The sequence below is a fragment of the Eretmochelys imbricata genome, chromosome 23 (assembly GCF_965152235.1).
Source record: "Eretmochelys imbricata isolate rEreImb1 chromosome 23, rEreImb1.hap1, whole genome shotgun sequence".
In the NCBI taxonomy this organism is placed as follows: domain Eukaryota; kingdom Metazoa; phylum Chordata; order Testudines; family Cheloniidae; genus Eretmochelys; species Eretmochelys imbricata.
In genome coordinates this window covers 15959577-15985930 of record NC_135594.1, presented here as the reverse complement: position 1 = coordinate 15985930, position 26354 = coordinate 15959577, and the positions used below count along the sequence as shown (strand labels likewise).

Sequence of the window (26354 nt, the reverse complement as noted above, 5' to 3'; positions counted from 1 at the left end):
ACTGGGGGCTGTAGTCCTGGGGGCGCAGGGAGGGCCAGACAGACACGGGGACAGACATAGGGACAGGAACGTGGGGGAGAGATCACCGGGGTGAGGGGGGTGGACAGACAGACAGGGGGGTGCTGCGGGGGCGCGGCTGGATGGGTCCCCACTGCCCATCCCCTTAACTCTGCCCCTTTGGGCCACCTTGACGGCAGCAATGACCCCATCACAGAGGGATGTTGGCGCCCACTCCCCACCTCCTGCCACACCCGAGGCGGGCCGTGCCCCGGGGCTGGGTCCGTAGGACGCCCCACCAGTTGGCGGGCATGGGGTGAGGGAAGCAGGACGGCCTCGTACTCAGGTGGCCATAGCCCGGCCTCTGACGGACACGGCCCTGCCTCAGTTTCCCCACTCTGCCACGTCTATTCCCCTGGTGGCTGAGACAAGCGCTCGACAGTTGGCGGGGATCCTGTGTGACACGCCACGGTGGCCTTACGGAGTCGATGGGGTGGAGAAGGGGACCCCGGTCACCGGGAGCAACTTTACCAGGCATGCTCCTGCTGCCATGAATCCTGGGGTGTCTGAACCCCGCAGACCTTGCTTGGCTGCCTCAATCGTTGTCTTTTAACCAACGGTGTTTGCATGGAATTTCCTTTGCTTTTATCCCTGGCTCTGGGAGGGGAGCGGGGTCTGCTGGGTTAGAGTTGGGGGGGAGCGGGGGCTGGGAGCCAGGACTCCTGGGTTCTCCCCCTAGCTCGGGGAAGGGAGCCCTGTGGGTTAGAGTCGGGGGGGGTGGGGGCTGGGATCCAGGACTCCTGGATTATCCCCTGGCTCTGGGAGGGGAACCCAGTGGGTTAGAGTCAGGGGCTGGGGGGCTGAGAGACAGGACTCCTGGGTTCTCTTCCCGGCTCTGGGAGAGGAGTGGGGACTAGTAGTTAGAGCAGGGAGGCCTGGGAGCCCGGACTCCTGGGTTCTCTCCCCAGCTCTGGGAGGGGAGTGGGGTCTGGTGGGTTAGAGCAGCAGGGCTGGGAACCAGGACTCCTGGGTTCTATTCTCGGCACCAGGAAGGAAGTGGGGTCTAACTGTTAGATCCTTCTCTCCCGTCCTACTGCTCCAGGCTGTTCCCCGCCTACCTTGGAGGGACGACAGAGGAAGAACTGACCATAAAGGCTGCCAGAGACAAAATCTCTGTTTATTTTGTTATTTCCAGGCTCCCTGTAGGGGCAGGGGGGACAAGGTCAATTCCGCGGGGGGACAGCCTGGGATTTCTGTATTAAAATAGCATCTTCACAAAACATGCAGCTGCCCTGGTGGGTGGACGTGCACATCCCAGTGCTGTGGGTCGGTCCTGAGCTGGGGCCACGGTTGGGGACAGAGCCAGGTTGGGAGTGGGACCCAGGGCCTTTCCCCTCTCGGGGGCGCTGGGTCGGATCCAGGTGCACGGAGCTGTACAAATGGGTTATTGCGTCTTTTCTTTCGTGGGCTCTGCTGGCTCGCTCGGTCGCCCCGTGTTGGGGGGTTCTGTGGGGCGGGGGCGGGGCTCTTCCACCGTCACCTCGGGGAGCGACACGGGGGGGCGGGCGCCAGGCTCCAGGGCACGGAGCCTCTGCATGAAGGTGGTGACTCGAATGGCCTTCTGTGGGGAGAGGGGAGAGGGTCAGATAGTCCCACAATACACCGCCCACTGTCCCCCCACGGCACCCCCCAGCGCCCGGCACAGCCTGCCAGGGGAGAGCACCCCCTGCCCCACAGCACCCCCCAGCACCCGGCCCACCCTGCCAGGGGAGAGTGCTCCCTGCCCAGCCCCCACCCTGCTCCACAGCACGGCACCCCCCAGCACCCAGCCCTGCCTGCCAGGGGAGAGCGACCACTGCCCAGCCCCCCACCCCACAGCACGGCACCCCCCAGCCTCGGCCCTGACTGCCAGGGGAGAACGATCCCTGCCCAGCCCCAACCCTGCCCCACGGCGCCCCCCAGCCTCGGCCCTGCATGCTGGGGAGAGCGCCCCCTGCCCCACAGCACCCCCCAGCACCTGGCCCTGCCTGCCAGGGGAGAGCACCCCCTGCCCCACAGCACGGCACTCCCCAGTGCCCGGCCCTGCCTGCCAGGGGAGAGCACCCCCTGCCCCACAGCACGGCACTCCCCAGCGCCCGGCCCTGCCTGCCAGGGGAGAGCGCCCCCTGCCCAGCCCCCACCCTGCCCCACAGCACGGCACTCCCCAGCGCCCGGCCCTGCCTGCCAGGGGAGAGCGCCCCCTGCCCAGCCCTCCACCCCATGGCGCCCTCCAACACCCCTGGGGAAACTCACCCGCCATTTGGCTTTGGCAAAGTTCTTCTCGATCTGGGCACAGACCCCCTCCTTGAGGTTCTTTTCCGAAGCCACGTTGCCCGCGATCCTGGGGGGTCGGGGTTGAGGGGCGTCCAGGATGGGGGGAGGATGCAGTGGGGGGGCCAGGTCGGGGTGGGGATCAGGGGTGGTGGATGCAGGTGAGATGGGGGGAGGGGAGATTGGGGGGATGTGGGGTGTAGATGGGGGGATGCAGGTGATCGTGGGGGTGGGGGGCACAAAAAGACCCAGTGTGTGGGGGGGAAACATAGGCAGCCATTAGCCTGGGCTGTGAGGAGCAGGTTTGGGGGAGCTGACCCCAAACCAGGGGTGTCAGGCTAAGGCCTTGCAGCAGAGAGCCGCCCCCCCCCACACCCTGGCCAGATGGCCCCACGTACCTCCCTGCCCCCCAGCTGAGAGTGAGTGACCCCCCCTTCAACCTCCATACTCTCCCATGCCCACTCGCCACTCGCCTGCCCCTCCCCCCACTCACTCGCTCTGACCCTCCCCCACTCACCTGCCCTGCTCCTTCCCCCCAGCCCCCCCGCCCCTCACCAGACGTGTCCCAGGGCCTCCTGTGCCGTGATCCTCTGGTCCTGATCCACGTCCAGCAGCTGCGACACCAGCTTCTTGGCTGCAATGGGGGGCAGGGGAGGGTCAGTGCAGGGTAAACGCCCCCCCCCATCCCAGAGTGGCAGGGCCATGGGGGAAGAAGAGTGAGGTGGGGGGGTCTCATCAGTGGGAGAGACCTTGTCCCAGCAGGGCGGGGCGGGGCAGTGGGGGGCAGTGTGGGGGCTGTGGGGGGCTGGGGACTCACCGGCGGGGGAGAACTCATCCCAGTAGGGGGGTCGGGGCAGTGGGGGGCTGTGGGGGGCTGGGGACTCACCGGCGGGGGAGATCTCATCCCAGTAGGGGGGTCGGGGCAGTGGGGGGCTGGGGACTCACCGGCAGGTAAGATCTCGTCCCAGTAGGGGGGTTGGGGCAGTGGGGGGCTGTGGGGGGCTGGGGACTCACCGGCGGGGGAGATCTCGTCCCAGTAGGGGGGGTCGAAGCTGTACTCCCCAGCCAGGATCTGACGGAAGAGCTGCCGGTCCTGCCCCCGGCCGGACTCCTGCTCCTCCTCAGCGTAGAACGGGGGGTTCCCTGACAGCCTGTGGGGGAGGGGCAGTCAGGGGGGGTCGTGGGGTCCCAGGCACCCCCCAGGGACACCCTAATGCCACCCTCCTGACCCCTAGCCCCGACACCTCCCGACCCCCCGGGGCCCCAGCCCCACTCACAGGATGAAGAGGATGACCCCCACGGCCCAGCAGTCCACGGGGCGGCCGTAGCGCTGGCGAGCGATGACCTCGGGGGCTGGGGGCAGAGAGAGACGGGGTGAGACCCCCAGACATAACGGCGGGAGATGAGGTCAAAGGTGGGGGTGGGGCGGTGGTACTCAGGGGAGGGTCCCACACCCAGGTACTCAGGCGGAGGAGGGGGTGTCGTACCCAGGTACTCAGGGGAGGGTCCCATACCCAGGTACTCGGGGGGATGGGGGGGCCGTACCCCGGTATTTGGGGGGGGCGTACCCAGGTCCTCAGGGGAATGGGGGGCCATACCCAGGTACTGTGGGGGGTACCCAGGTACTGTGGGGGGACAGGGGGCCCGTACCCAGGTACTCGGGGCGATGGGAGGGGAGTACACAGGTACTCAGGGGGGGCATACCCAGGTACTCAGGGGGATGGGGGGCTGTACGCAGGTACTTGGGGGGGTACCCAGGTACCCGGGGGGATGGGAGGCCATACCCAGGTAGTTGGGGGGGTGTATCCAGGTACTCGGGGGGCAGGGGGTCTGTGCCCAGGTACTCAGGCATGAGGGCAATGGTACGCAGGTGTCATAAATATAAAGGGAATGGAAAACACCTTTAAAATCTCTCCTGGCCCAGGGCAAAACCCTTTCACCTGTAAAGGGTTAAGAAGCTCAGGTAACCTGGCTGGCACCTGGCCCAAATGACCAATGAGGGGACAAGATACTTTCAAAGCTGGGGGGAGAAACAAAGGCTCCGGGTGTGTCTGGGTGAGGCTTTTGCCAGGGACAGGTCAGGAATGGAGTCTGAGAGGTGGATCTCGTAAGGGGTCTCGTTAGATTCCGATTCCTTTAAACAGCCGGTGAAATAGGCTGTGCTGGAGGGAGCGGAGATTCCTGTTTTTGTGTCTTTTTATCGCTGAAGGTTTGGCATAGAGGGAGTCTCTAGGTTTTGAATCTGATTACCCTGTAAGGTATTGACCATCCGGATGTTATAGAGGGGATTCTTTTACTTTTTCTTCTATTAAAATTCTTCTTTTCAGAACCTGGTTGCTTCTTCATTGTTCTTAAGATCCCAGGGTTTGGGTCTGGGTTCACCTTGGCAAATGGGTGAGGATTTTTATCAAGCCTTCCCCAGGAAAGGGGGTGTAGGGCTTGGGAGGATTACGGGGGGGAAAGACGTTTCCAAGCGGGATCTTTCCCGGTTATATATTTGTTAGACGCTTGGTGGTGGCAGCAATAAAGTCCAAGGGCAAAAGGTAAAATAGTTTGTACCTTGGGGAAGTTTTAACCTAAGCTGGTAAGAATAAGCTTAGGGGGTTTTCAGGCAGGTCCCCACATCTGTACCCCAGAGTAGGTACTGAGGGGTGTGGGGGAATGGGGGCCATACCCAGATACTCAAGGGGGAGACAGAGGAGGCTGTACCCAGATACTCAGGGTGGGGAGATGGGGGCCATACCCAGGTCCTGGGAGGCAATGGGGGGGCCATACCCAGGTACTCACAGGGGGGTGTACCCAGGTACTCGAGGGGATTGGAGGCCATACCCAGATACTTGGGGGGGGGAGCGTACCCAGGTACTTGGGGGGAATGGGGGGCCATACCCAAGTACTCAGGGAGGCATACTCGGAGGGATGGGGGGCCATACCCAGGTACTCAGGGGGGTACCTAGGTACTTGGGGAAAGGGGGGACATACCCAGGTACTTGGGGGGAATGGGGGGCTGTACCCAGGTACTTGGGGGGTACCCAGGTATTCAAGGGGATGGGTGACCGTACCCAGGTAATCGGGGTGAAGGGCGGGGCATACCCAGGTACTTGGGGGGCATACCCAGGTATTCAAGGGCATGGGGGGCTGTACCCAGGTACTTGGGGCCATAGGAGGGGTGTACCCAGGCACTCGGGGGGGTACCCCGGTATTCGAGGGGATGGGGGGCCATACCCAGATACTCAGGGGGGGCATACCCAGGTACTTGGGAGGAATGGGGGGGCTGTATCAAGGTACTCAGGGGGGCGTCCCAGGGTACTCGGAAGGATGGGGGGCCATACCCAGGTACTTGGGGTGCATAACCAGGTACTCGGGGTGATGGGAGGGGCGAACCCAGGTACTCGGGGGAAATGGGGTGTGTACCCAGGTACTTGGGGGGTACCCAGGTATTTGAGGGGATGGGGAGCCGTACCCATATACCTGGGGCGATGGGAGGGGCATACCCAGGTACTCGGGGGGGTGTACCCAGGTACTCGGGGTATGGGGGGGCATACCCAGGTACTCGGGCGTCCCGCAGGGCTCGGTGATGGCTCCATTCTCGAAGCGCGACAGGTAGAAATCCCGGAGCACGACCTTGGCGTGGCTTTGCTGGGTGTGATAGACCAGGTTCTCCAGCTGGGGGGCACACCGGGCATCAGACCCTCCTGCCAGCCCCACAGCACCAGCCCCACAGCGCCCCCTTCCCCCGCCGGCCCCACACCATCCCCTCCCCTACAAGCCCCACACACCGTCCCCTCCCTTCCCACCAGCCTGCCCCACATCACTCCACCCCTTTCCCCACTCCCAGCCCTCCCCTACCCCTTAGACCCCCACCTCACCCTCACGGCACAGAAATGGCCACTGGGGGGGATGTGAGCTAAAGAAACCAGCCAGCGAGCCTCGCTATGCATGAAACCTGGGGGCCTGGCAGCCAGGACTCCTGGGTTCTCTCCCCAGGGAGGGGAGTGGGGTTTAGTGGTTAGAGCGAGGGGGAGCTGGAAGCCAGGACGCCTGGGTTCTCTCCCCAGCTCTGGGAGGGGAGTGGGGTCTAATGGCTAGAGCGAGGGGGAGCTGGGAACCAGGACGCCTGAGTTCTCTCCCCAGCTGTGGGAGGGGAGTGGGGTCTAGTGGCTAGAGCGAGGGGGAGCTGGGAGCCAGGACACCTGGGTTCTCTCCCCAGCTCTGGGAGGGGAGTGGGGTCTAATGGCTAGAGCGAGGGGGAGCTGGGAGCCAGGACGCCTGGGTTCTCTCCCCAGCTCTGGGAGGGGAGTGGGGTTTAGTGGTTAGAGCGAGGGGGAGCTGGGAGCCAGGACTCCTGGGTTCTCTCCCCAGGGAGGGGAGTGGGGTCTAGTGGCTAGAGCGAGGGGGAGCTGGGAGCCAGGACACCTGGGTTCTCTCCCCAGCTCTGGGAGGGGAGTGGGGTCTAGTGGCTAGAGCGAGGGGGGGCTGGGAGCCAGGACACCTGGGTTCTCTCCCCAGCTCTGGGAGGGGAGTGGGGTCTAGTGGCTAGAGCGAGGGGGGGCTGGGAGCCAGGACGCCTGGGTTCTCTCCCCAGGGAAGGGAGTGGGGTTTAGTGGTTAGAGCGAGGGGGAGCTGGGAGCCAGGACTCCTGGGTTCTCTCCCCAGGGAGGGGAGTGGGGTCTAGTGGCTAGAGCGAGGGGGGGCTGGGAGCCAGGACGCCTGGGTTCTCTCTGGCTCTGGGAGGGCAGTGGGGCCCGGTGGGTAGAGCGGGGGTGGGGGCAAAGCCCAGATGCCTGGCTCCCTGACCTTGAGGTTGCGGTGCACAATGCAGAGGCTATGCAGATAGGCCAGGGCCTCCAGCACCTGCCGGATCAGGCTGCTGGCGTCTCGCTCCGTGTAGCAGCCCAGGTCCAGAATCCAGTCGAACACGTCCCCGCCCGTCGCCCTGCAGGGGGCGGCACCGGGCTGGCTCAGCCCTGGGGGACCCCCGAGCTCCCCATGAGCCTGGAGCCCCCTCCCCCCTGCTCCCTGCCCTGGGGGTCCCCCCACCCATATCCCCTCGCTCCCCCCATTTCCCTCTGCTCCCAGGGTGGGATCAGCCCCCTGCCAATCCTCCCCAAACCCTGGCATCCCCCCACAGCTATGGGACCCCCCCACCCTGTTCCCTGCCCCGATTTCACCCCCTCCCCACCCCCGGCCCCTGAACTCACAACTCCTGGATGATGTAAAATTCCCTGCGTGTCTCAAAGGTGTCAATCAGCTGGAGGATGTTGGGGTGACTCACCCTGGGGGGGGAGAAGAAATTGGGGGGGTCAAGCAATTGGCACAGCTTCCTTCCTGCCCCCGGCTTGCCCTACCCCGCTGCTGGGAGCCCCCCTGGCCTCCCCGCCCCCTCTACAGAGGGATACCCCCCCCACACCTGGCACAGCAGATACACACGGGCTCTTGCCCAAAGAGACACCCCGATTCCCACATGGCAATTCTGACAAGCGCCAGGTGTGACGAAGCAGGACTGTTCTTAATGTTTCCTCTGAATAGTGTGGGGGTGCCTCAGTTTCCCCTACGCAGTTCTTAAGTATCTAGGTGGTGGGGTAAGGGTGTATGATCATTGCAGAGCCCTAGAGGGCAGGTGTGTGCAGGGGTCTGGACACAGAGAATGGCCGACACCCTGTTTCCTGGCCACCGATGGCCTGGGCCCTTCCCCCCTGCAAGCTGAGAGCTAAAGGGTTGGAGAACAAAGGAATCAGGTGCCCTCCTGGCCCGGGAAAGGGACAAAGCCCAGAGGAGGGGGGGCTGGAGGGAGTTTCAGTTTGGGGCTGGCTGGGACGTGGAGTGAAGGGCAGACGTGGTTGTCTGGCTCACTGCCCCCCAAAATGGACCCAACTGAGGGGTCCTGTTCTCTGCACCTACAAGCTCTGTGTTAGACCATGTTCCTGTCGTCTAATAAACCCCTGTTTTACTGGCTGGCTGAGAGTCACGTCTGACTGCGGAGTTGGGGGGCAGGACCCTCTGGCTGCCCCAGGACCCTGCCTGGGCGGACTCGCTGGGGGAAGCGCACGGAGGGGCAGAGGAGGCTGAATGCTCCGAGGTCAGATCCAGGAAGGTGGAAGCCGTGTGAGCTGTGTGTCCTGGGACAGGCTGCTCACAGAAAGGAGATTTCCCCAGAATCCTGCCTGGTTTCGTAGGGAGCAGTTCCCGAGCATCGCCCAGGGACTCTGTGACAACTGGTGTCAGCAGTGGGATGTACTGCACCTCGCGGATGGTGCTTCCTGCAGTAAGCGACTGGGGAGCAGTAAAACGAAGGGGGACTGACGAGGACCAGGCGTGCTGAAGGCTCAGAGAGGAGCGGTTTCGGGGGGCGGTTAACCCCTGGGGGTGTGTGACCAGTGAGAAGGACTGTGTAGTAATGGGGTCCCCCTGGGGACTGCGGGGAGCAGTCTCAGGGGCGGAGGAGCCTGCGGCTTGGCCCTGGGAGAGAGAAGGACTTTTGCAGTAACAGGGTTCCCCTGGGGATTGCAGCGAGCGGCCCCAGGGGCGGAGGAGTCTGCAGCTGGACCCTGGCAAAGAGGTGGTGACCTCGAGAAGGGCTGGCACACGAGGGGTTCTCCCTGGAAATCGTGGGGAGCTGAGAGCACACAGGCCTGTGAGTCCACAACAGCTTGGGAAGAGCGGAGTGACGGCCTGTCACCGTCTCCTTAAGAAGGACATTGTAACCCTGTGCAGAAAGAGAGGGTTGAGCATTGGAAAGTTCACCAAAGCACAGTTCATCGTGCAGCTGGAGGAGGATGACCGCTCTAAGGAACAGATTCCTGACCCCAAATGGGGCTAGAGCAGGATCTGGGAGCGGCCGGAGTAGTAGCCAGACATCCCCAAGACTCCTGTCTCCGGCCAGACGAGGGTCTTCACGATCGGGTTCCCCATCGGGGGATCGGAGACGGACGGGATTGGAGCTGAGTCTGAGAGAGCAAGAGGACTGTGAGAGACAGCGAGAGCCCAAGAAAGAGCTGCAGAAGCAGCAGCAGCATGAACTGGCGGTGGGGGAGCGGAGAGGCCTAGGGGACCTCCCCGGGGTGAGTGGGGATAGACCCCAGGGGGCCAGTTCTGCAGGGAACCTTGAGACTAAATTGCTGCCCCTGGTTAAGGGGGGTTGAGGATGTGGAAGCCACCCTACTGCCTTTGAGCAGGCTGGAGATTTGAACCAGGGGGACCCTGCGGAAAAGCCCCGGTGTCTAGCTCCCTTGCTGGGTCCCCAGGCCATAGACTCTGTCAGCCAGATGGGTGGGGATGAGGACAGGCTCCCACTCCTGACCCCAACCTATATGTCTGTGTGGAGTCTCCTGGGGTCGGGCCCCTCGGACCCCCAGTGGGAGCGGAAGGTGATGGTCAATGGGGAGACATTCCTGGGGTGGCGAGATCCTGGGACAGAGAGAACTGTTGTCAGGCCCTGGGTGGTGCAGCCTCAGAGGCTGAGGGGCTGTGAGCTGGGTGAGGGTCCCAGGGACGAAGCCCCTTGCCCTGCCTATGGCCCAGATCCCTGTGCAGACCCAGGAGGGGTGGGGCTGGCTGGTCGTTGGGGTTCTCCAGGATACCAGCTGCGAGACCCTGTTGTGGGGTGACTGTGTCTCTTTGGGACAGGATCCAGGCCCTGCTCCTGTAACGGCCAAGGGTTGGAATTTGAATCCAGGGAACCAATCGGTGGAGAGGGAAACGGTCAGTGAAAATGCAGATGACCTGGCTGGCAGCAGGGAGGAGCTGCTAGGCTTGGGCTACCTGCCTGCCTGTAACCAGCCCCTGGGGCTGGGTGGGACAGAGATGCTCCCCGCCCCCCTTGCACACAAGAGTGGGGACTCTCGCTGGCTCTGACGCAGTGAGGAAAGCAGCGAGCTCGCTGCCTACCCCCATTGGGACAGCAAGGGCAGCGCTGAGCACAGTGGGAGCTGAGATCCCAGCTGAGTGGGGGGAGACACAGGCAGGGCAGGGGATCTGTTGGGCGTGGCAAGGTGCTTGGTAAGGAAAGTCTGGATGAGCCTAGGCAGCCTTGTGAGCTGATGGCTGTGTCTAGTCAGCAGGGCGGGAAGGCAAAGAGAGTGGAAGATGAGTGTCCCTGGATCTTACCTGTTAGCTGGGTGGAGAAGTGGGACAGTGAAGGAAACTTGCCTGTGTCTGTCAGGGGTGTTGACTTGCCCATGGAGGGAGCTACCCCGATCTCCAAGCAGTTGACTGTGATCAGCCCTGTGTGCTGGGACAAGGGAAATGAGATCCCAAGCTGGGTGTCTGGGAAAGGAGAAAGTGTGTCCGGCTCTTCTTAGTCTATGGAGCAGACAGAAGGGGCCTTGCAGCCTGTGACGGTTGAGGGTCGTGCAGTTGTCTCAGAGTTGGTTCTGGATTCAGCTAAAGCCCAGGAAGGGAAGGGTCCGAAGTTTGTGTCTGGTCGGGAGAATGGCCCTGTAACTAGGTTGCATCCAGTTAGTGTCTATGCAAAATCCCAGAGCCCAGACAATTCTGGAGCTTGTATTTTGCCTGTTGCTACAGTGTGGCTGGGAAAGGGTGTCGCAACTCTGTCTGATCAGGGTGAGATCCTAGCCAGGGCACAAGGAGAGCAGGAAGGTGATGTGATTGTGTTACCTACTGAGTGTGTGGAAACCTGTAGCAAGAAGGAAAAGATTCCTGAACTTGTGTGTGGCAAAGGGAAGGAGAAGGCTTCTAACCTTTTATCTAGGAAGTCTGTCAGTTTGCCTGAAAGGGGATTTTGTAGGAATCCGCCGGATGGGCCAGGGGTAATTCTGGATGTAAGGGAGACCCAGAAAGAGTCTGTTGCTCAGGAAAGTGTTCCCCTAGAGCAAGCCCTCGGTGAAGAGGGTAAGAGCAGAATTTCTGTGAGGGGTGAATTGTTGCATAGAAAAGCCCTAGGGAAAGGAATCCTCATGGAGTCTTTGCAAGCAGTTTACTGCAACTGAAGGGTGTGAAAGTGATTTAATCAAGACAGTTTCAGTTCCTAACTGCCAGAAATTTTCTGTTGTGAATGGATGCACTGACTTTCCTGTTGAAAGATCCAGTGTGGATAGCTTTGAGAAGGTCTCAGATGGGGCGAAAGCTGTTAAGAAAGTTAAACAGTCCTATAACCCAGTGGCTGTGTTTGGCCAGCTTGTTGGGGAGACAAGGTTGTTGAGAAAGGGATGTCTCCATGCTAGTTCTGTAAGTGAACAGTATGTGGTCCAGGTCAAGATGGGGGCCCTTAACCAAGAGAGCCCGAATTGCAGCCCTCCAGACTGGAGCTCTGGGAGAAGACCTGATCCCAGTTTGACCCCTGGGGGTTTTGGGATGGCAAAAGGGCACGGGCCACATAAACATTCCCACATGCAGCCTGCAAGTGCTATCGACCACCCCCGACCTAAGGGAGGGCGTGAAACTGGAAGGGCCTGGTGTAACTTCCACCAAGGAATGGGAGAGATGCTGGGGCATCCATGGGAACACTGGTGGCTTCGAACTTCCCCAGGTCACCAGCTAAAGTGACCCCGCTCAGTTCGATCTTGAAGGGGGGAGAGATGTGACGAAGCGGGACTGTTCTTAATATTTCCTCTGAACAGTGTGGGGGTGCCTCAGTTTCCCCTAGGCAGTTCTTAAGTATCTCGGTGGTGGGATAAGGGTGTATGATCGTTGCAGAGCCCTAGAGGGCAGGTGTGTGCAGGGGTCTGGACACAGAGAAGGGCCAACACTCTGTTTCCTGGCAACTGATGGCCTGGGCCCTTCCCCCCTGCAAGGTGAGAGCTAAAGGGTTGGAGAACAAAGGAATCAGGTGCCCTCCTGGCCCGGGAAAGGGACAAAGCCGGGGGGGGGGGGGGGGGGGCGGGGGGGGGGCTGGAGAGAGTTTCAGTTTGGGGCTGGCTGGGGACATGGAGTGAAGGGCAGACATGGCTGTCTGGGTCACTGCCCCCCAAAATGGACCCAACTGAGGGGTCCTGTTCTCTGCACCTACAAGCTCTGTGTTAGACCATGTTCCTGTCGTCTAATAAACCCTCTGTTTTACTGGCTGGCTGAGAGTCCCGTCTGACTGCGGAGTCGGGGGGCAGGACCCTCTGGCTTTCCCAAGACCCCGCCTGGGCGGACTCGCTGTGGGAAGCGCACGGAGGGGCAGAGGAGGCTGAATGATCCGGGGTCAGACCCAGGAAGGTGGAAGCCGGGGGAGCTGTGTGCCCTGCAGACAGGCTGCTCACAGAGAGGAGACTCCCCAGAATCCTGACTGCCTTCATGGGGAGCAGTTCCAGAGCATCGTCCAGGGACTCCGTGACACCAGGACACCCGAGCCTGCCTCAGTTTCCCTCCGCCATGCCCTGAGCAGAACGGGGAGGGACTGGCCAGAGGCCAGAGTCATTCGCAACGGAAACCCCAGAGGCTGGGACACCCCCTCCTCCTCGTCCCTGGGCAGGGCGGCGGGGCAAGGGCCCCCCCGAGCTGCAGAGCAAAGGGGAACAGTGCCGGGTGTGCCGACAGAGAGACACAGCAAGTCCAGAAATGTACAACCACACAGGGATTTTCTGAAGGCCAGGCCTGCCTCAGTTTCCCCTTGTATATTGCCGTGCTACCCATCAGGCACAGGAGGGGTGGGTGACTGGAGAAAGGGGACTCGGGAGCCGGGGTGCCGAAGGCTTTCAGGGCTCCCCGAGTCTGGGGCCAGAACCCCTGCCCCCCTTTGCCAGTACTCCCGGCCTGGCTGCAAGGGTGGGGTCCGGCTCCGGCACCTACATCTTCAGGATGAGGATCTCGTTGCGGGCCGCCTGGCGAACCTTCCTGCCGTCCTTCTTCCGGAACCGCTTGCACACGACAAGCCGGTCGGTCCGGCGCTCACGAGCCAGGCACAGCTCACAGAACTCCTTCCTGAGGGGATGGGCGGGTGAGACGTCACACAGCCCCCCATAGCCCGCCCCCCTCAGCTACCCCCGCATCCCACCCCCTCTGGAACCCCCCAACAGCCCCCCAGCACCCTTCTGCCACCATGAATTACTGGCATTACCCTTCCCAGCATAGCACGTGCCTCAGTTTCCCCCCACTGGCCAGCGTTCTGCGCAGCACGGCCCGGCCCAGGTGGACTCTGCTGCGCTCCGGGGATGGAACTGGATCAGCCCATCAATGGAGGAGCCGGGGGGGAGGCTGGGGTGGGGGGCTGGAGCACCCACGCGCCCCCCTCCCAGATACTCACATGCTCAGCAGCTCCCCGATCTCATACTTGTCCGTGATGTCGCCCACGGAATTGTAGTTCTTCTCCTCCCGCAGCCGGAGACACCCCCACGGCATCCTGTGGGGGGAGGCAGGGGAATCAGACATAGCCACCCCCCCGCCCACCCTGCCCTCCTCCCTGCCCCCTGCAGCATGACACCCCCCAATGAGCCTCCCACCCTGCCCCCTGCAGCCCAGCACCCCCCACAGAGCCCCCCACCTACGTCCTGCAGCCCGGCGCTCCCCGCTGAGCCAGCCAGACCCTTTATCCTGGGGCTGGAACTCGCCTGCCAGAAACGGCTCCTTATGGGACCTGGCTGGGGGCAGGGCTGGGGCCTGTGGGATTCGGGACCTCGACTCCCCTCGAAATTCCAACCGGGCTGCCATCACCTCCCAGCAGAGCCTTGGGAGCCCCCTCCCAGAGCTGGGGAGAGAACCCAGGAGTCCTGGCTCCCAGCCCCGCCCCCTCACCACCAGACCCCACTCCCCTCCCAGAGCCAGTTCCCCTCCCAGGGTATCAAACTGATGGGCAGCCACTGCCTCCTGGCCTCTGATCCCAGCGAAGCCGGGCCCGGCTGGCAAAGCCAGTGACCCAGACGGTGGGATCCAGGGCTGGGCTGGCAGGGGGCTTCAGGTCGGGAGTGAGGAGCACCGGCAGGGCTGGGGGGCAGGGCTGGGCTGGCAGGGGGCTGTGGGTCGGGAGTCGGGGGCAGTGGCAGGGCTGGGGGGGCCCAGGGCTGGGCTAGCAGGGGGCTGCGGGTCGGGAGTGAGGGGCACCGGCAGGGCTGGGGGCAGGGCTGGGCTGGCAGAGGGCTGCGGGTCGGGAGTGAGGGGCACCGGCAGGGCTGGGGGGGGCCTAGGGCTGGGCTGGCAGGGGGCTGCGGGTCGGGAGTGAGGGGCACCGGCAGGGCTGGGGGGCAGGGCTGGGCTGGCAGGGGGCTGTGGGTCGGGAGTCGGGGGCACCGGCAGGGCTGGGGGGGCCCAGGGCTGGGCTGGCAGGGGGCTGCGGGTCGGGAGCGAGGGGCACTGGCAGGGCTGGAGGGCAGGGCTGGGCTGGCAGGGGGCTGTGGGTCGGGAGTCGGGGGGCACCGGCAGAGCTGGGCTGGCAGGGGGCTGCGGGTCGGGAGTCGGGGGCACCGGCAGGGCTGGGGGGCAGGGCTGGGCTGGCAGGGGGCTGTGGGTCGGGAGTCGGGGGCACCGGCAGGGCTGGGGGGGCCCAGGGCTGGGCTGGCAGGGGGCTGCGGGTCAGGAGCGAGGGGCACTGGCAGGGCTGGGGGGCAGGGCTGAACCCCCCTGCCTGTCACCCCGCCCCCCGCCCCGGGCGCTGAGCGGTGACAACCGGCTGGATGGTCCCAGAACCCTCCTATCACCACGGTAACCCCGAGAACCCCAGCTGTCGCCATGGCAACCCAGCGACAGCAGCTTGAAGGCAACAGGAACCCGAACCTGGTGTAACCTGGCGGGGGGAGGGGCACCAACAATCACAACCCACAACCCAGACAGTTACCGACCCCTGCACTGCACACCTACACACAGACTGTGAGACCCGCACCGCACCCCCGCACCCCCCCTGCGACACACAGAGCACAATCACGCACACCCCACAACTGCACACACCCTGCGACACGCACCACACAACCTCACACACACGCACCCCAGCTGCACACATGCAGTGCGACAGTCCACACACCTCGACGCACACAAGGCAGCCGCCCGTACGCGCCGTGCGAAGACAACCCTGCGCACATGTTGTGTCACACACACGGCAACCACACACACGCTGCGACACACACCACAGCCAGGAGCGCACATTGCAACAGGCAAGGCAGTCGCACACGTGCACTGCAATAGACCCAGCAGACCCAGCCACGCACAGACTTACACGCAACACGGAAAAAAACCCCCCACACCGCAGAACAGTACCTGTGAAACAAACACCACAACCGCACTCAACACTCCGACACAACGCCGCACACGGACGAGACACACAACGCACCTGGGCCCCGTTGTGCACCGAGCCACACACAGCACATCGTCGCAAACACGCAAACGGAGATAACGACACACGACACCTGGGCAGCCCAACACAGCGCGGGGCCTGGCCCCTCCAGCAGAAGGCACCTACACACACTCACACACTCACACACACTCACACACTCACACACTCACACACAGAGCAGGGCAAAAGGGTCGGGGCCGAGGCTGAGAACTGAAAATGCCCAGATCACCTGTTGGCAAGCGAGAGCCGCTGGCGTCAGTGAGTAAAATCGGGGAGCCCCCCCCCAACGTAAGTCCCCCATCAGCACCCGGCCCTGACAGGCCTGGGGAGAGCGCCCCCTGCCCAACCCCCCACCCCCCAGCACCGTGCCCCCCAAGTGCCCAGCCCTTACTGCTAAGGGAGAAAGCCCCCTGCCCAGCCCCCCCATCCTGCTCCCTGCAGCATGGAGCCCCCGCAATTCCCGGCCCTGAGTGCCAGGGGAGAGAGGAAGCCCCCTGCCCAGCCCAGCCCCACAGCACAGCGCCCCCTGGCGCTGCCCTGGGGCTAGCCCAGACCCCCTTTGCAGGGGGCCAACCTTCAGCCCCTTCTAACTTTGCCAAACTTCACCGGCTGGTTCCCTTCCAAGCAGAATGTGCCTAGAGTTGCCACCCCACAGAGACAACAGCAACCTTCCCCGCCATGTAACCACTAGACCCCGCTGCCCTCCGGAGCCAGGGAGAGAACCCAGGAGTCCCGGCTCCCAGCCCCCTGCTCTAACCACTAGACCCCACTCCCCTCCCCGAGCCAGGGAGAGAACCCAGGAGTCCCGGCTCCCAGCCCCCTGCTCTAACCACTAGACCCCACTCCCCTCCCCGAGCCAGGGAGAGAACCCAGGAGTCCCGGCTCCCAGCCCCCTGCTCTAACCACTAGACCCCGCTGCCCTCCCGAGCCAGGGAGAGAACCCAGGAGTCCCGGCTCCCAGCCCCCTGCTCTAACCACTAGACCCCGCTGCCCTCCCGAGCCAGGGAGAGAACCCAGGAGTCCCGGCTCCCAGCCCCCTGCTCTAACCACTAGACCCCGCTGCCCTCCCGAGCCAGGGAGAGAACCCAAGAGTCCTGGCTCTCAGCCCCCTGCTCTAACCACTAGACCCCACTCCCCTCCCGGAGCGGGGAGAGAACCCAGGAGTCCTGGCTCCCAGCCAGTCCCCCTCCCCGAACCGGGGAGAGAACCCAGGAGTCCTGGCTCCCCTCCCCACGCTTCACCTGGGGCTAGGTCCAGTCACCGCCGCTCGCAGGCGCAGGGGGCCATGTCCGGAGCCCGGCTCCAGGCTCCTGCCTGCCCGGATCCGCCGGGGACTCTGAGCCCAGCCCAGCCCGGAGCCGCGCGGGGCGGAGCGCACGGGAGACAGCGAGAGAAATAGGTCGGCAAGAGGAGGGCGGGGGGAGCCAGGACTCCTGGGTTCTCTCCCCTGATATGGGTGGGGACGGGACGCTAGTGGTTACAGCGTGGGGGCCGGGGAGCCCAGGGCTGGGGGCTGCGAGTCGGGAGTGAGGGGCATCGGCAGGACGGGGGGGGGGGGGGGAACTGGGCTAGCGGGGAGCTGCGGGTCAGGAGCGAGGGGCACTGGCGGAGCTGGGGGGGACCCCAGGGGTGGGTTATGGGGGGGCTGCGGGTCAGGAGCGAGGGGCACTGGCGGAGCTGGGGGGGCCCCAGGGGTGGGTTATGGGGGGCTGGGGGTCAGGAGCGAGGGGCACTGGCAGAGCTGGGGGGGCCCCAGGGGTGGGTTATGGGGGGGGGGGCTGGCCTGATAGAGCCATCGCCCCGCGGGGGATTCGGTTCCCCATGAATATTTCAGTGTCTGCCGCAGACACGGAGAAGGAAACGTCTCGCTCCGGACTTGAGAGTCTGCAACGCCCCCCCCCCTCCCCCCGCCAGCTCTTCTGGTGCCCCCCACCCCTGACCCGCAGCCCCGGGCTCCCCCCCACCCCCTCCCAGCTGTGCTGACCGGGATCAGGGTAACTCCACTTTGCCTGGCCCAGGGGGCCCGGAATCCCCAAGGGGGGGCCTGTCCCCCAGCACCCCACATGGGGTTAACAGGGACAAGCTCTACCCACCCCCCCTCCAGGCACCGATTCCCACATGGCCCAGCCCAGGATGACTCTCACCCCCCACCCCCACAGCTACCCCCCTTGGCCAGGGCCAGGCCCCACACCTGGGCAGACTGGAGGTGGTTCTGGGCCACACCCACCTCCAGGGTGGAGCAGCTGGGAACAGCCCCAGGTAAGGCTGCAGGGGGTGGTGTGCCCGGTCTGGAGATGCAGCCACCTCTGGGGCAGGGCCACTGGGGAACAGCCCGCTATAACCGCGCTGGGGGACTGCTCGCCCCGGGCTGAGATGCTGTTTCTGGGGCTGTGAACAGCTGCGGCAGTTAGCACTGAACGAGGGCAGAGCCAGCGGTGACGCACGAAGCCGCGGCTCAGAGAAATGGCAGAACCTCTCCTGAGGGGGGTAAGTCTGGACTCCTGGGTTCTCTCCCCAGCTCGGGGGGGGGGGGGGGGGCGGGCTGGGAGGCAGGACTCTTGTGTAGTTGACTCTCACCTGCTCTTCATGACTCAGTTTCCCCCCTTGGGAGAATGTCAGCTGGCCAAACCAGGGGGAGGAGCAGGGAGTGGGTCACACAGGCAGCTGGCAGGGAGGGGCACCTGTAGAGACAGGTAGCTGGGGGAGGGGGGCAGAAGGGGTGTCAGCAGACAGAGGGGATGGTGGGGGACACACAGCCAGCTGTAGAAGAGGTGCATGGCTGGCTATGGGGCGGGGAGAGGTAGGGGGGCCCAGACCACCAGCTGGGTCGTTCCTGGAGATCCCAGGTTAGCCTCCCGCCCAGTTCCAAAGAGCCGTTCACCCCAGCCACGGCCACCTCCTGCCTGCCCCTGCACGGTGCTCAAGGGGACAGCTCACCCAGCACCAAGATGCAGCCACTTCTGGGGCAGGGCAGCTGGGGAACAGCCCCACAGCTGCGCCCGTGGCAAAGGGCACACGGCTAGAGCCAGAACTTGGGCCGTCTGGGTCTGAGCCCGCGAAGGTCAGAGCCCCCCCCCCCCATCAGGGCCAGCCACAGTCAGTGGGCTGGGGATGGAACCCAGGAGTCCTGGCTCCCCTGTCCCCCCACAAGTCCCCTCCCTCCCTGCCCCATAGACAGACGGACGGAGGCAGGGCGCGGTGGCTCAGCAGGTTTATTCAAACAGCCCTGGGGGGCCAGGGGGCGCCGGCTCAGCCCCCCTCACTCCTCGTCCGGCAGCACCAGCTTGCTGGGGTCGAAGTAATTGGAGTCCAGGATGGGCAGCCCCAGCCGCTCGCGTTCCTTCACCATCCGCTCGGCCTCCCGGCGCGCCCACTTCCGCATGCTGGGGAGAGAGGGGGTGAGAACTGGGGGTCCAGCACCCCCTGCCCCATTCCCCACCCCCATGCAGCTCCCATGCCAAGGCCCCAGGAGCCCGGCTGGCGGCGGGCGGAGGTGAGGGCAGGGCCAAGGCACTGGATCGGCGCCTGAAAGAACCTGGCAGCCCGCGGGGTGGCTGGTGGGAGCAGCCCCAGCACACAACCGTCCGGCAGCCCCCCGACCAAGTGTGTGTGGGGACAGCCACGTTCCGCCATCCATGGGGGCAGGAGCACACACCCAGCAGGGCCGGGGGGGGGGAGGGGGGGGCGCGTAAAGTCAGCTTCAGCACCGAGAACGGAGATACAGAAAGTAAGGGGGGTGGGCTAGCAGGGGGCTGCAGGTCGGGAGTGAGGGGCACGGCAGGGCTGGTGGGGGTCCCAGGGCTGGGCTGGCGGGGGGCTGCGGGTCGGGAGTGAGGGGCACTGGCAGGGCTGGGGGACCCAGGGATGGGCTAGCAGGGAGCTGAGGGTTGGCACCGGGGGCCCTAGCAGAGCTGGGCTGCATATTGCTCTCCGCGCCGGGAGCTGGACAGAGCGGGCGAGAACTCACCCGTGAGGAATCAGCTGACGTGAGACAGGCAGTTCCCAGCCAGGGCAGCCGCTCACTAAGCCCACGGGCGGTGGTCTCAGCCAGGGGCCAGCCCAGGCTCCTCCCAGCCTAGCTGAGGGGGCTGTGGGGCTTGGGACATTTGTGGCGCTGATTTCCTGGCCCCCACTCTCCAGATACAGGACCACCCCTCCCCCAGTGAGGACATGTGCCATCAGCACAGCCGGGAGATGGAGGAGGAGTCAGTCCTGGCTCCCAGCCCCCCCCCGCTCTAACCAGCAGACCCCACTCCCCTCCCAGAGCCAGGAAGAGAACCCAGGAGTCCTGACTCCCAGCCCCCACTGCTCCAACCACTAGACCCACAGGGATTTGGCCAGAATACAAGGCTTCATGGCTAACAGCCCCTGGCGAGCCCCCTGCACCCCATAGCGCCTGCCCTGACTGCCAGGGGAGAGCACCCCCAACCCAGCCCCCCGCCCCGCAGCACAGTGCCCCCTAGCTCCACAGTGGGGTGTGGGGGTGCAGGGGAGCCGGTCAGCTCTTGCCTGCCTGCCTGCCAGCCAGCCAAGGCGGTATATTTAGCCCTGTGATATAGATAGCCCCACGTCGGAGCTGCAGGCAAGGGGCGGAGGGGGGCCAGACGCTCTGATGTGTGGGGGGAAGGGGGGGCTGCTGACGCACTTGGAGCCAGCGGAAGAAAAGCAACTTACGTTGCTGCTGCTCCTGTCTGCTCGCAAAGTTGAGAGCTCCTGTGGCCCAGCCGTGTAATGAGCCCTGCCCCTCAGAGAACCCAGGAGTCCTGGCTCCCAGATCCCACCGCTCTAACCTACCAGACCCTGCTCCCCTCCCAGAGCCAGGGAGAGAACCCAGGAGTCCTGGCTCCCAGCCCCCGCCCTGCTCTAACCACTAGCCCCCTCTCCCGCTGCTCTTCCACATGGGGTCTGGTTCTGAGGCACCCCTGTTCTCGGGGCAGGCGCTGTGGGGCCCCGGGGTCCTGCCCTGTGCCCCCCACTCACCCGTGGTCCGGCAGGTAGTGCACGAAGGTGGACCCCACCACAATGCAGAGGGAGATCCCGAAGAAGAAGGCCAGACGCATGTTCCATACGTCCACCACAGGGTCCGCATCGAAGCCATGGTAGTCAGGGTTCTGGGGGGCAGAGAGGGGTCAGCCTACCCATGCCGCCCCCCCACAGCACTCAGGGCACTCGCAACTTCCCAGGGGAATCGCCCTGCCCCCCCCCCGCTGCCCCCTGACCTTACAGCCCCCCCACCCCACAGATTCCCCCCAATCTAGCCTCCCTCTCTGACCCCCCAACCCCTCAGGGGCCCTCCAATCTGGTGCTCAACTGTCCGTGCCTGCGACCCTCCCATAGCAGCTGTGACACCCCCAGACCCCCACTCTGCTGCCTCTTTCTGTGACCCCCAGCCCCGTGGCTGCACCCCAGTGCCACAGCCCCCCACCCCCTATCTGTCCGCACTGGCAATTCCCATGATCTGGCACCTGCCCACATCTGGCCCCACCCCATTAGCCACCAGACCCCTCGCACCCCAGGCAACCCTGCCTGGAACCATCAGCAGGGCTGGGGGGGGAGTGTAGGGAGCCAGGACTCCTGGGTTCTCTCCCCAACTTCAAGAGGGGAGTGGGGCCTAGTGGGTATGGGGGGGCTGGGAGTCAGGACTCCTGGGTTCTCTCCCTGGCCCTGGGAGGGGAGTGCTGCAGGGCTGGAGCCCTGCTCCGGGATGCCTGGCTTTGCCTCGTGTTCCCTCGCCCACTCTCTAGCTGGAATGAGTCAGGCGGGAAGCAGGTCACCGCGCCCCCTCCCCGTTCACACCCCACCAGCTGCCACAACTCTCCCCCCCAAGCCAGCTGCTGAGCAGAGACAGTTGATGAGCAGAGACTGCTCCAGGGAAGAGCAGGGTGCAGAAAAACAGGGGTGAGGGAATGCGGGGGGGGGGGGAGAGCAGTTGGGGAACAGCCGCACATAACGTCACGCAAGGACAGCTCGCTCGGCGCTGAGATGCAGCCACTTCTGGGGCAGGGCAGCTGGGGAACGGCTGCACATAACACAGCATAACCATTGAAGAGGAGTGGCTGGCAACGACTGCAGGGGAACCTCTGCTGCCCACAGCACAATGCTGCCCCACGCCCGGCCCGCCAGGGGACAGCACCCCCCAGCTGTGAGTGCCGGGGAGAGCGCCCCACGGTGCACCCCCCCCCACCCCTCACCACAGGCCAGCTCTACCTCTGCAGAGGGCTGGGTCCCCCTCAAAGCTGGGGGGGAGGGTCGTGTGCCAGGGGGTGGGGTGGAGGGCGGCAGGCAGCGCTGGGCATGCGGGGGAGGCATTCTTGACATACTGGGAGCAGGAGCTAATTATCCCCATTGTTGTCAGCCATCCCCCATGACACCGCCCCACCCCTTGCTGGGGAGGGGGCGGCCTGCCAGCCACCCCATCCCTCTCGGCTCCACAGCAAGGAAGCAGGGGGGCTGCACCCCCAGGGCTGTCACCGAGATCCCAGCCACACTGCAGGGTTGGAGATCAAGCCACCCTGCGACATGGGGCCTGGCCGCCCTGGCCCAGAGATGGCTACATCTCCACACCAGGCGAGTCCTCCCTGGGCTGCGTTGCGTGAGACTGTTTCCCAGCTGACCTGCCCCAGAGGTGGCTGCATGTCAACGCTGGGCAGGAACTAATCCAGCCAGTCCCTCTGTCCCGGCGCTCAGCGCCTAGCTACCAGTCCTCAGAGCCCCGCTGGAACCCCCTCACGCTGGCGCAGCTGTGTTGTTTCTGCTAGGCAGCGGAACCAGCGGGGTCAACCCCTAGGCCGCCCAACTGCTCCTGCCAGCCCTCCCCACCGTCCCTTCCCCCCCTCTCTGCAGGCAGCAGCTGGATTCCCCCGGCTGGTCCCAAGCGGATTAACATCCAAGCTGGAGAAAGGGAGCGGGGGCACAAACCCACAGCTCCAGCAGGACAGGACCATGGTGCAGGGAGGGGAATGGGGTCTAGTGGTTAGAGCCAGGGAGGGGCTGGGAGCCCGGACTCCTAGGTTCTCCCCCGACCCAGGAAAGCCATAAGGTCCACACAGGGCGATCAGACCCCTGATACAAGGGTAAGGCTCGGAAGGTGCCAGCTGGATTGGGAGGGGCCCGGCCGAGACCAGGAGCTGGGTTTAAAATAATCCAGACGGGGAAGTGGGGAGCCCGGAGGAGCAAAGTCAGCCTGGTTCCCAGCTCGGGGGGAGGCCCATGAGCACATCAAGGACAGCCTGATTCACAGCTGCAGCAGCACAGATGAGAGTCACCACGGCTGCCTTCCTCTGTCCTGCAGAGTGCTCTCCCCCTGGTGCTGGGAGGCAGCCACCTCTGGGGCAGGGCAGCCGGGGAACGGCTGTGCAGAACACCACACAGGGGACGGCCCGCCCAGCACCACGCTGCACCCCCTGCTGGGGAGGTAGGGGACTGTCTTCAGACCCACCCCAGACATGCCCCCTGCTGCGGAGGCTGTCTGCAGAGGCAGGCAGGTTCTCTGCCTGGAGTTGAACATGCTGGGGCCGGGGCACATCCCCCAAACTCCAGGCAGCAGACAGCATGGCCCCACCGTTGGGGAGGAAGGGGGGACAGGACCTGGGGAGCTGAAGCCCCCGCAAAACCCTGTGGGAGCTAAGGATCGACCCCTGCAGGCCTGCCAAAGCCTGCTCCAACAAGGGGAAAGGCACAGTCCCTGGGCAGCTCCCCACCCTCCTGCTCCAACCCACTAAACCCCTCTTTCCTCCCAGCGCCAGGGAGAGAACCCAGGAGTCCTGGCTCCCAGGCAGAGATGCGAGCCCCGGGACAGGCCTAGCAGTTCCCAGGTGAACGGCAGGGAGAAAGGGGAGAATGCGCTCCCCCCCCCGCCCGCACCCAATCCCAGCAGACAAAGGCCGCTGGCACCAGCTCCCCCAGCCAGGGCTGGCTGGCAGCTGGCACCCATGCCAGGCACTGCCTGTGACCCATATAGTGCCAGCCACACAGGGATTACAGGTTGGGGGTGGGAATCTAAACAGGGAAACTGGGTCGGGGGGGGCTGCAGCTGCTGTGTGGGGGCTGAGCCTAGCCCTTCCATGTGCAAGGGAGATATGGGCTAGAGGCTGAAGGAGGGATTAGGACTCTAGCTCCAAGTCCCCCCCTGCTCTAACCATTGGACCCCACTCCCCTCCCAGAGCTGGGGAGAAAACCCAGGTGTCCTGACTCCCAGCCCACCACTCCCCTCCCAGAAGTGAAGCCCAGACACCGAGCTCCCGCTGCAGCCAGCCTGGGAACAGCAGCCCCGGGGGTAGGCGCTGAAGTTGATGAGGCAGAGACACTAAACTCCCACTGGCCTCCTGGGCGAGGATGGGGGCTGGCAGGAAGGATGCAGCGCCAGGCCTGGGGATCCTGGCAGCGGGCACAGCTGTCTGAGCCAGGCGAGGCCAGGAGCCAGGGGCTGCTCACACAGGCAGAGCTCCTGAGGACTCTCAAGAGGCTGTGACTGAATGCCAGCCCCAGTATGGCCCTGGGGGGCGCTGTGCTGCAGGGAGTGGGGCAGGGGCCTGGGCAGGGGGTGCTCTTCCCCAGCTGGTCAGAGCCGGGCACTGGGGGGGGGGTCACTGTGCCGTGGGGCACTGGGCAGGGGTCACTCGCCAAGCACTGGGGGGCGCTGGGCTGGGGAGAGCGGGGTGGGCAGCGCTGTCCCCCGGCAGTCAAGGCTAGGCGCTGGGGGTGCTGTGCTGTGGGGCAGGTGTCAGGTAGATCCATGCACATCCCCTTTCAGAGGCAGCGTTACCCACATGTGACATTGTCCGAGCCCCGCCAAGGGCGACACTCAAAGGAGACCAGGCAGCCCTGCTGAACAGTCAGAGCTGGGGAGAGAACCCAGGAGTCCTGGATCCCGGCCTCCCGCCACTCGAGGCCTCGCACCCCAGGCTGCAGCAGCATGGGGCTCCTATTGCCCTGGGTCTGACTAGCCGAGCGCGTGGGGCCTCGGCCCGGGGCCACCCAGCACAGCTGATGCTAAGGGAAGGACGCACCCTGAGCGTGGTCTCACCCCCTAATCCCAATATCAAATCCCCCACTGTCAGCCCCTTGGCACCCCCAGGTGATGCCTACCACCCCTCTCCACCAGCTACCCCCGCAACCCACCCCAGTCCTCCTCCTCCACACCTGTACCCCAGCTCCAACCCACAGCCCCTTCCCCAGCTCCCCAGCCTGCCCCCCCGCCTCTCCGCTGCTCCCCCAACCCTCCCTCAGCCCCCACTGGCTCCCCAGCTCCAGGGTATTTATTTGGCTCCCCCCCATAGTATCCTCACACCTCACAATCCTTGTCCTCCAACCGTACAGAAGGGAAACTGAGGCACAGACAGGCCCAAGATCATGCAAGGAAGCTGTTGCAAGCCAGGAATTGAATCCTGGGGATCTCCTAGGCTAGAACCCAAACTACAGCCCCCCCCATCCCACACCCCCCAGCCCCTCCAATGCTCTCCCCATCCTCATGCCACCTGCCCTCCATCTGCCAGGTCCTGCCCCCAGTGAATGCACTCCCGCCCCATGCAATCCGCACCCCCCCTCCCTGAACTCTCCCAGCTCCCCCCACTGCCCCCTCGCCCTCTGCCCCCTCCAGCCCCCCACCTCCCTGCCCCACAACGTTGTCCCCCCCACTGCCCCCTCCCCCAGGCGCCCCCCCGCCCTGTGCCCCCTCCAGCCCCTCACCTCCCTGTCCCACAACATTGCCCCCCCAGCTCCCCCCACTGCCCCCTCCCCCAGGCGCCCCCCCGCCCTCTGCCCCCTCCAGCCCCCCACCTCCCTGCCCCACAACGTTGTCCCCCCCACTGCCCCCTCCCCCAGGCGCCCCCCCCGCCCTCTGCCCCCTCCAGCCCCCCACCTCCCTGCCCCACAACGTTGTCGTCCCCCCCCGCCCTCTCCCCCAGGCGCCCCCCCGCCCTCTGCCCCCTCCAGCCCCTCATCTCCCTGCCCCACAACATTTCCCCCCCAGCTCCCCCCACTGCCCTCTCCCCCAGGCACCCCCCCGCCCTCTGCCCCTCCACCTCCCTGCCCCCCCGAGCTCTCCCAGCTCCCCCCACTGCCCCCTCCCCCAGGCACCCCCCCGCGTGACCCTCAGCTCCCCCGCCCCCCTGACCTTGCGCAGCGCCGCCACCATGTCCCCCTCCTCCTCCTCCTCGTGCTGCTGCTGGCGCGGGGCCCGCGCGGCGGGGGGCGGGGTCACAACGGCAGCCGCGGCTCCGCCCCCCGGGCCGGAGCCCGCGCGAGCCCCACGCGCCGGGGAGCCCCGCAGGAGCAGCAAGCTCCGCGCGCACCGGCCCAGCGCCGCCATCGTACCCCTGGGGGTGGGGTGGGGGCCTAGGACACTAGCGGCGCGCGGAACCGGAAACCCCGCCCTGGGAGGAATCTCGCGCCGCCCGTGCGCGCCACAAAGGGACCGGGGCTGAAGTAGGCGGGCCGCGCGCGGGGTTAAATACTGGTCTTCGCGGGCTGTACCATATTGGCCCCCCTGGACTGTACCATTGCACCCTTCCCCCCCGGACAGTACCATATCTCGGCCCCCTGGAGTGTACCATGTTGCCCCATTTCTGGACTGAACCATACCCATCCCCTCTACAGGGCTCCCGCAGCGCTACCATATTTCCCCTGGGCAATACTCGTGTCTCCCCCCCTCATGTTTCCCAGGGCCCCTGCTCAGTGTCCGGCTCCTACCCGGGGGTGCAGTGAGGTGCCTGTAGCGTGTGGACGTCACCGAGGTGCTGGAGCCCCCCGAAGAAGGGCTGGCCCCATGATGACATCACAACTAGATCAGTGACGTCATCGGATGTTATTGCCGCGCACCTTGACAGCGCGCTGTGATGACGTCACT

The 26354-nt window shown here is 64.9% G+C and overlaps 2 protein-coding genes across 2 annotated transcripts; both read right to left on the bottom strand.

Moving 5' to 3' along the window:
• Positions 1 to 1441: 1441 nt before the first annotated feature.
• Positions 1442 to 13587, bottom strand: LOC144278854 (caM kinase-like vesicle-associated protein). Its single transcript, XM_077840207.1, has 10 exons — positions 13493 to 13587; positions 13039 to 13170; positions 7506 to 7580; positions 7102 to 7240; positions 5850 to 5970; positions 3585 to 3660; positions 3322 to 3458; positions 2863 to 2941; positions 2290 to 2377; positions 1442 to 1618 (listed from the first exon to the last, which is right to left on the bottom strand). Exons 1-10 carry the CDS (start codon positions 13585 to 13587, stop codon positions 1442 to 1444), a joined length of 1119 nt encoding a protein of 372 aa, XP_077696333.1.
• A 5116-nt stretch (positions 13588 to 18703) lies between these two features.
• NDUFB11 (NADH:ubiquinone oxidoreductase subunit B11) lies at positions 18704 to 25836 on the bottom strand. Its single transcript, XM_077840660.1, has 3 exons — positions 25623 to 25836; positions 20489 to 20619; positions 18704 to 18891 (listed from the first exon to the last, which is right to left on the bottom strand). Exons 1-3 carry the CDS (start codon positions 25815 to 25817, stop codon positions 18768 to 18770), a joined length of 450 nt encoding a protein of 149 aa, XP_077696786.1. The 5' UTR covers positions 25818 to 25836; the 3' UTR covers positions 18704 to 18767.
• Positions 25837 to 26354: the final 518 nt, after the last annotated feature.

Bases quoted from the DNA above. Each gene is read 5' to 3' on its own strand.
- NDUFB11 (XM_077840660.1), bottom strand. From the start codon at position 25,817: ATGGCGGCGCTGGGCCGGTGCGCGCGGAGCTTGCTGCTCCTGCGGGGC. The intron at 20,620-25,622 runs GTCAGGGGGGCG...TCTGCCCCCCAG, and splicing joins TGGTGGCGGCGCTGCGCAAG to AACCCTGACTACCATGGCTT. The intron at 18,892-20,488 runs GTGAGTGGGGGG...CTCTCTCCCCAG, and splicing joins CACTACCTGCCGGACCACGG to CATGCGGAAGTGGGCGCGCC.
- LOC144278854 (XM_077840207.1), bottom strand. From the start codon at position 13,587: ATGCCGTGGGGGTGTCTCCGGCTGCGGGAGGAGAAGAACTACAATTCC. The intron at 13,171-13,492 runs GTGAGTATCTGG...CCATCCCCTCAG, and splicing joins ATCGGGGAGCTGCTGAGCAT to GAAGGAGTTCTGTGAGCTGT. The intron at 1,619-2,289 runs GTGAGTTTCCCC...CTCTCCCCACAG, and splicing joins TTGCCAAAGCCAAATGGCGG to AAGGCCATTCGAGTCACCAC.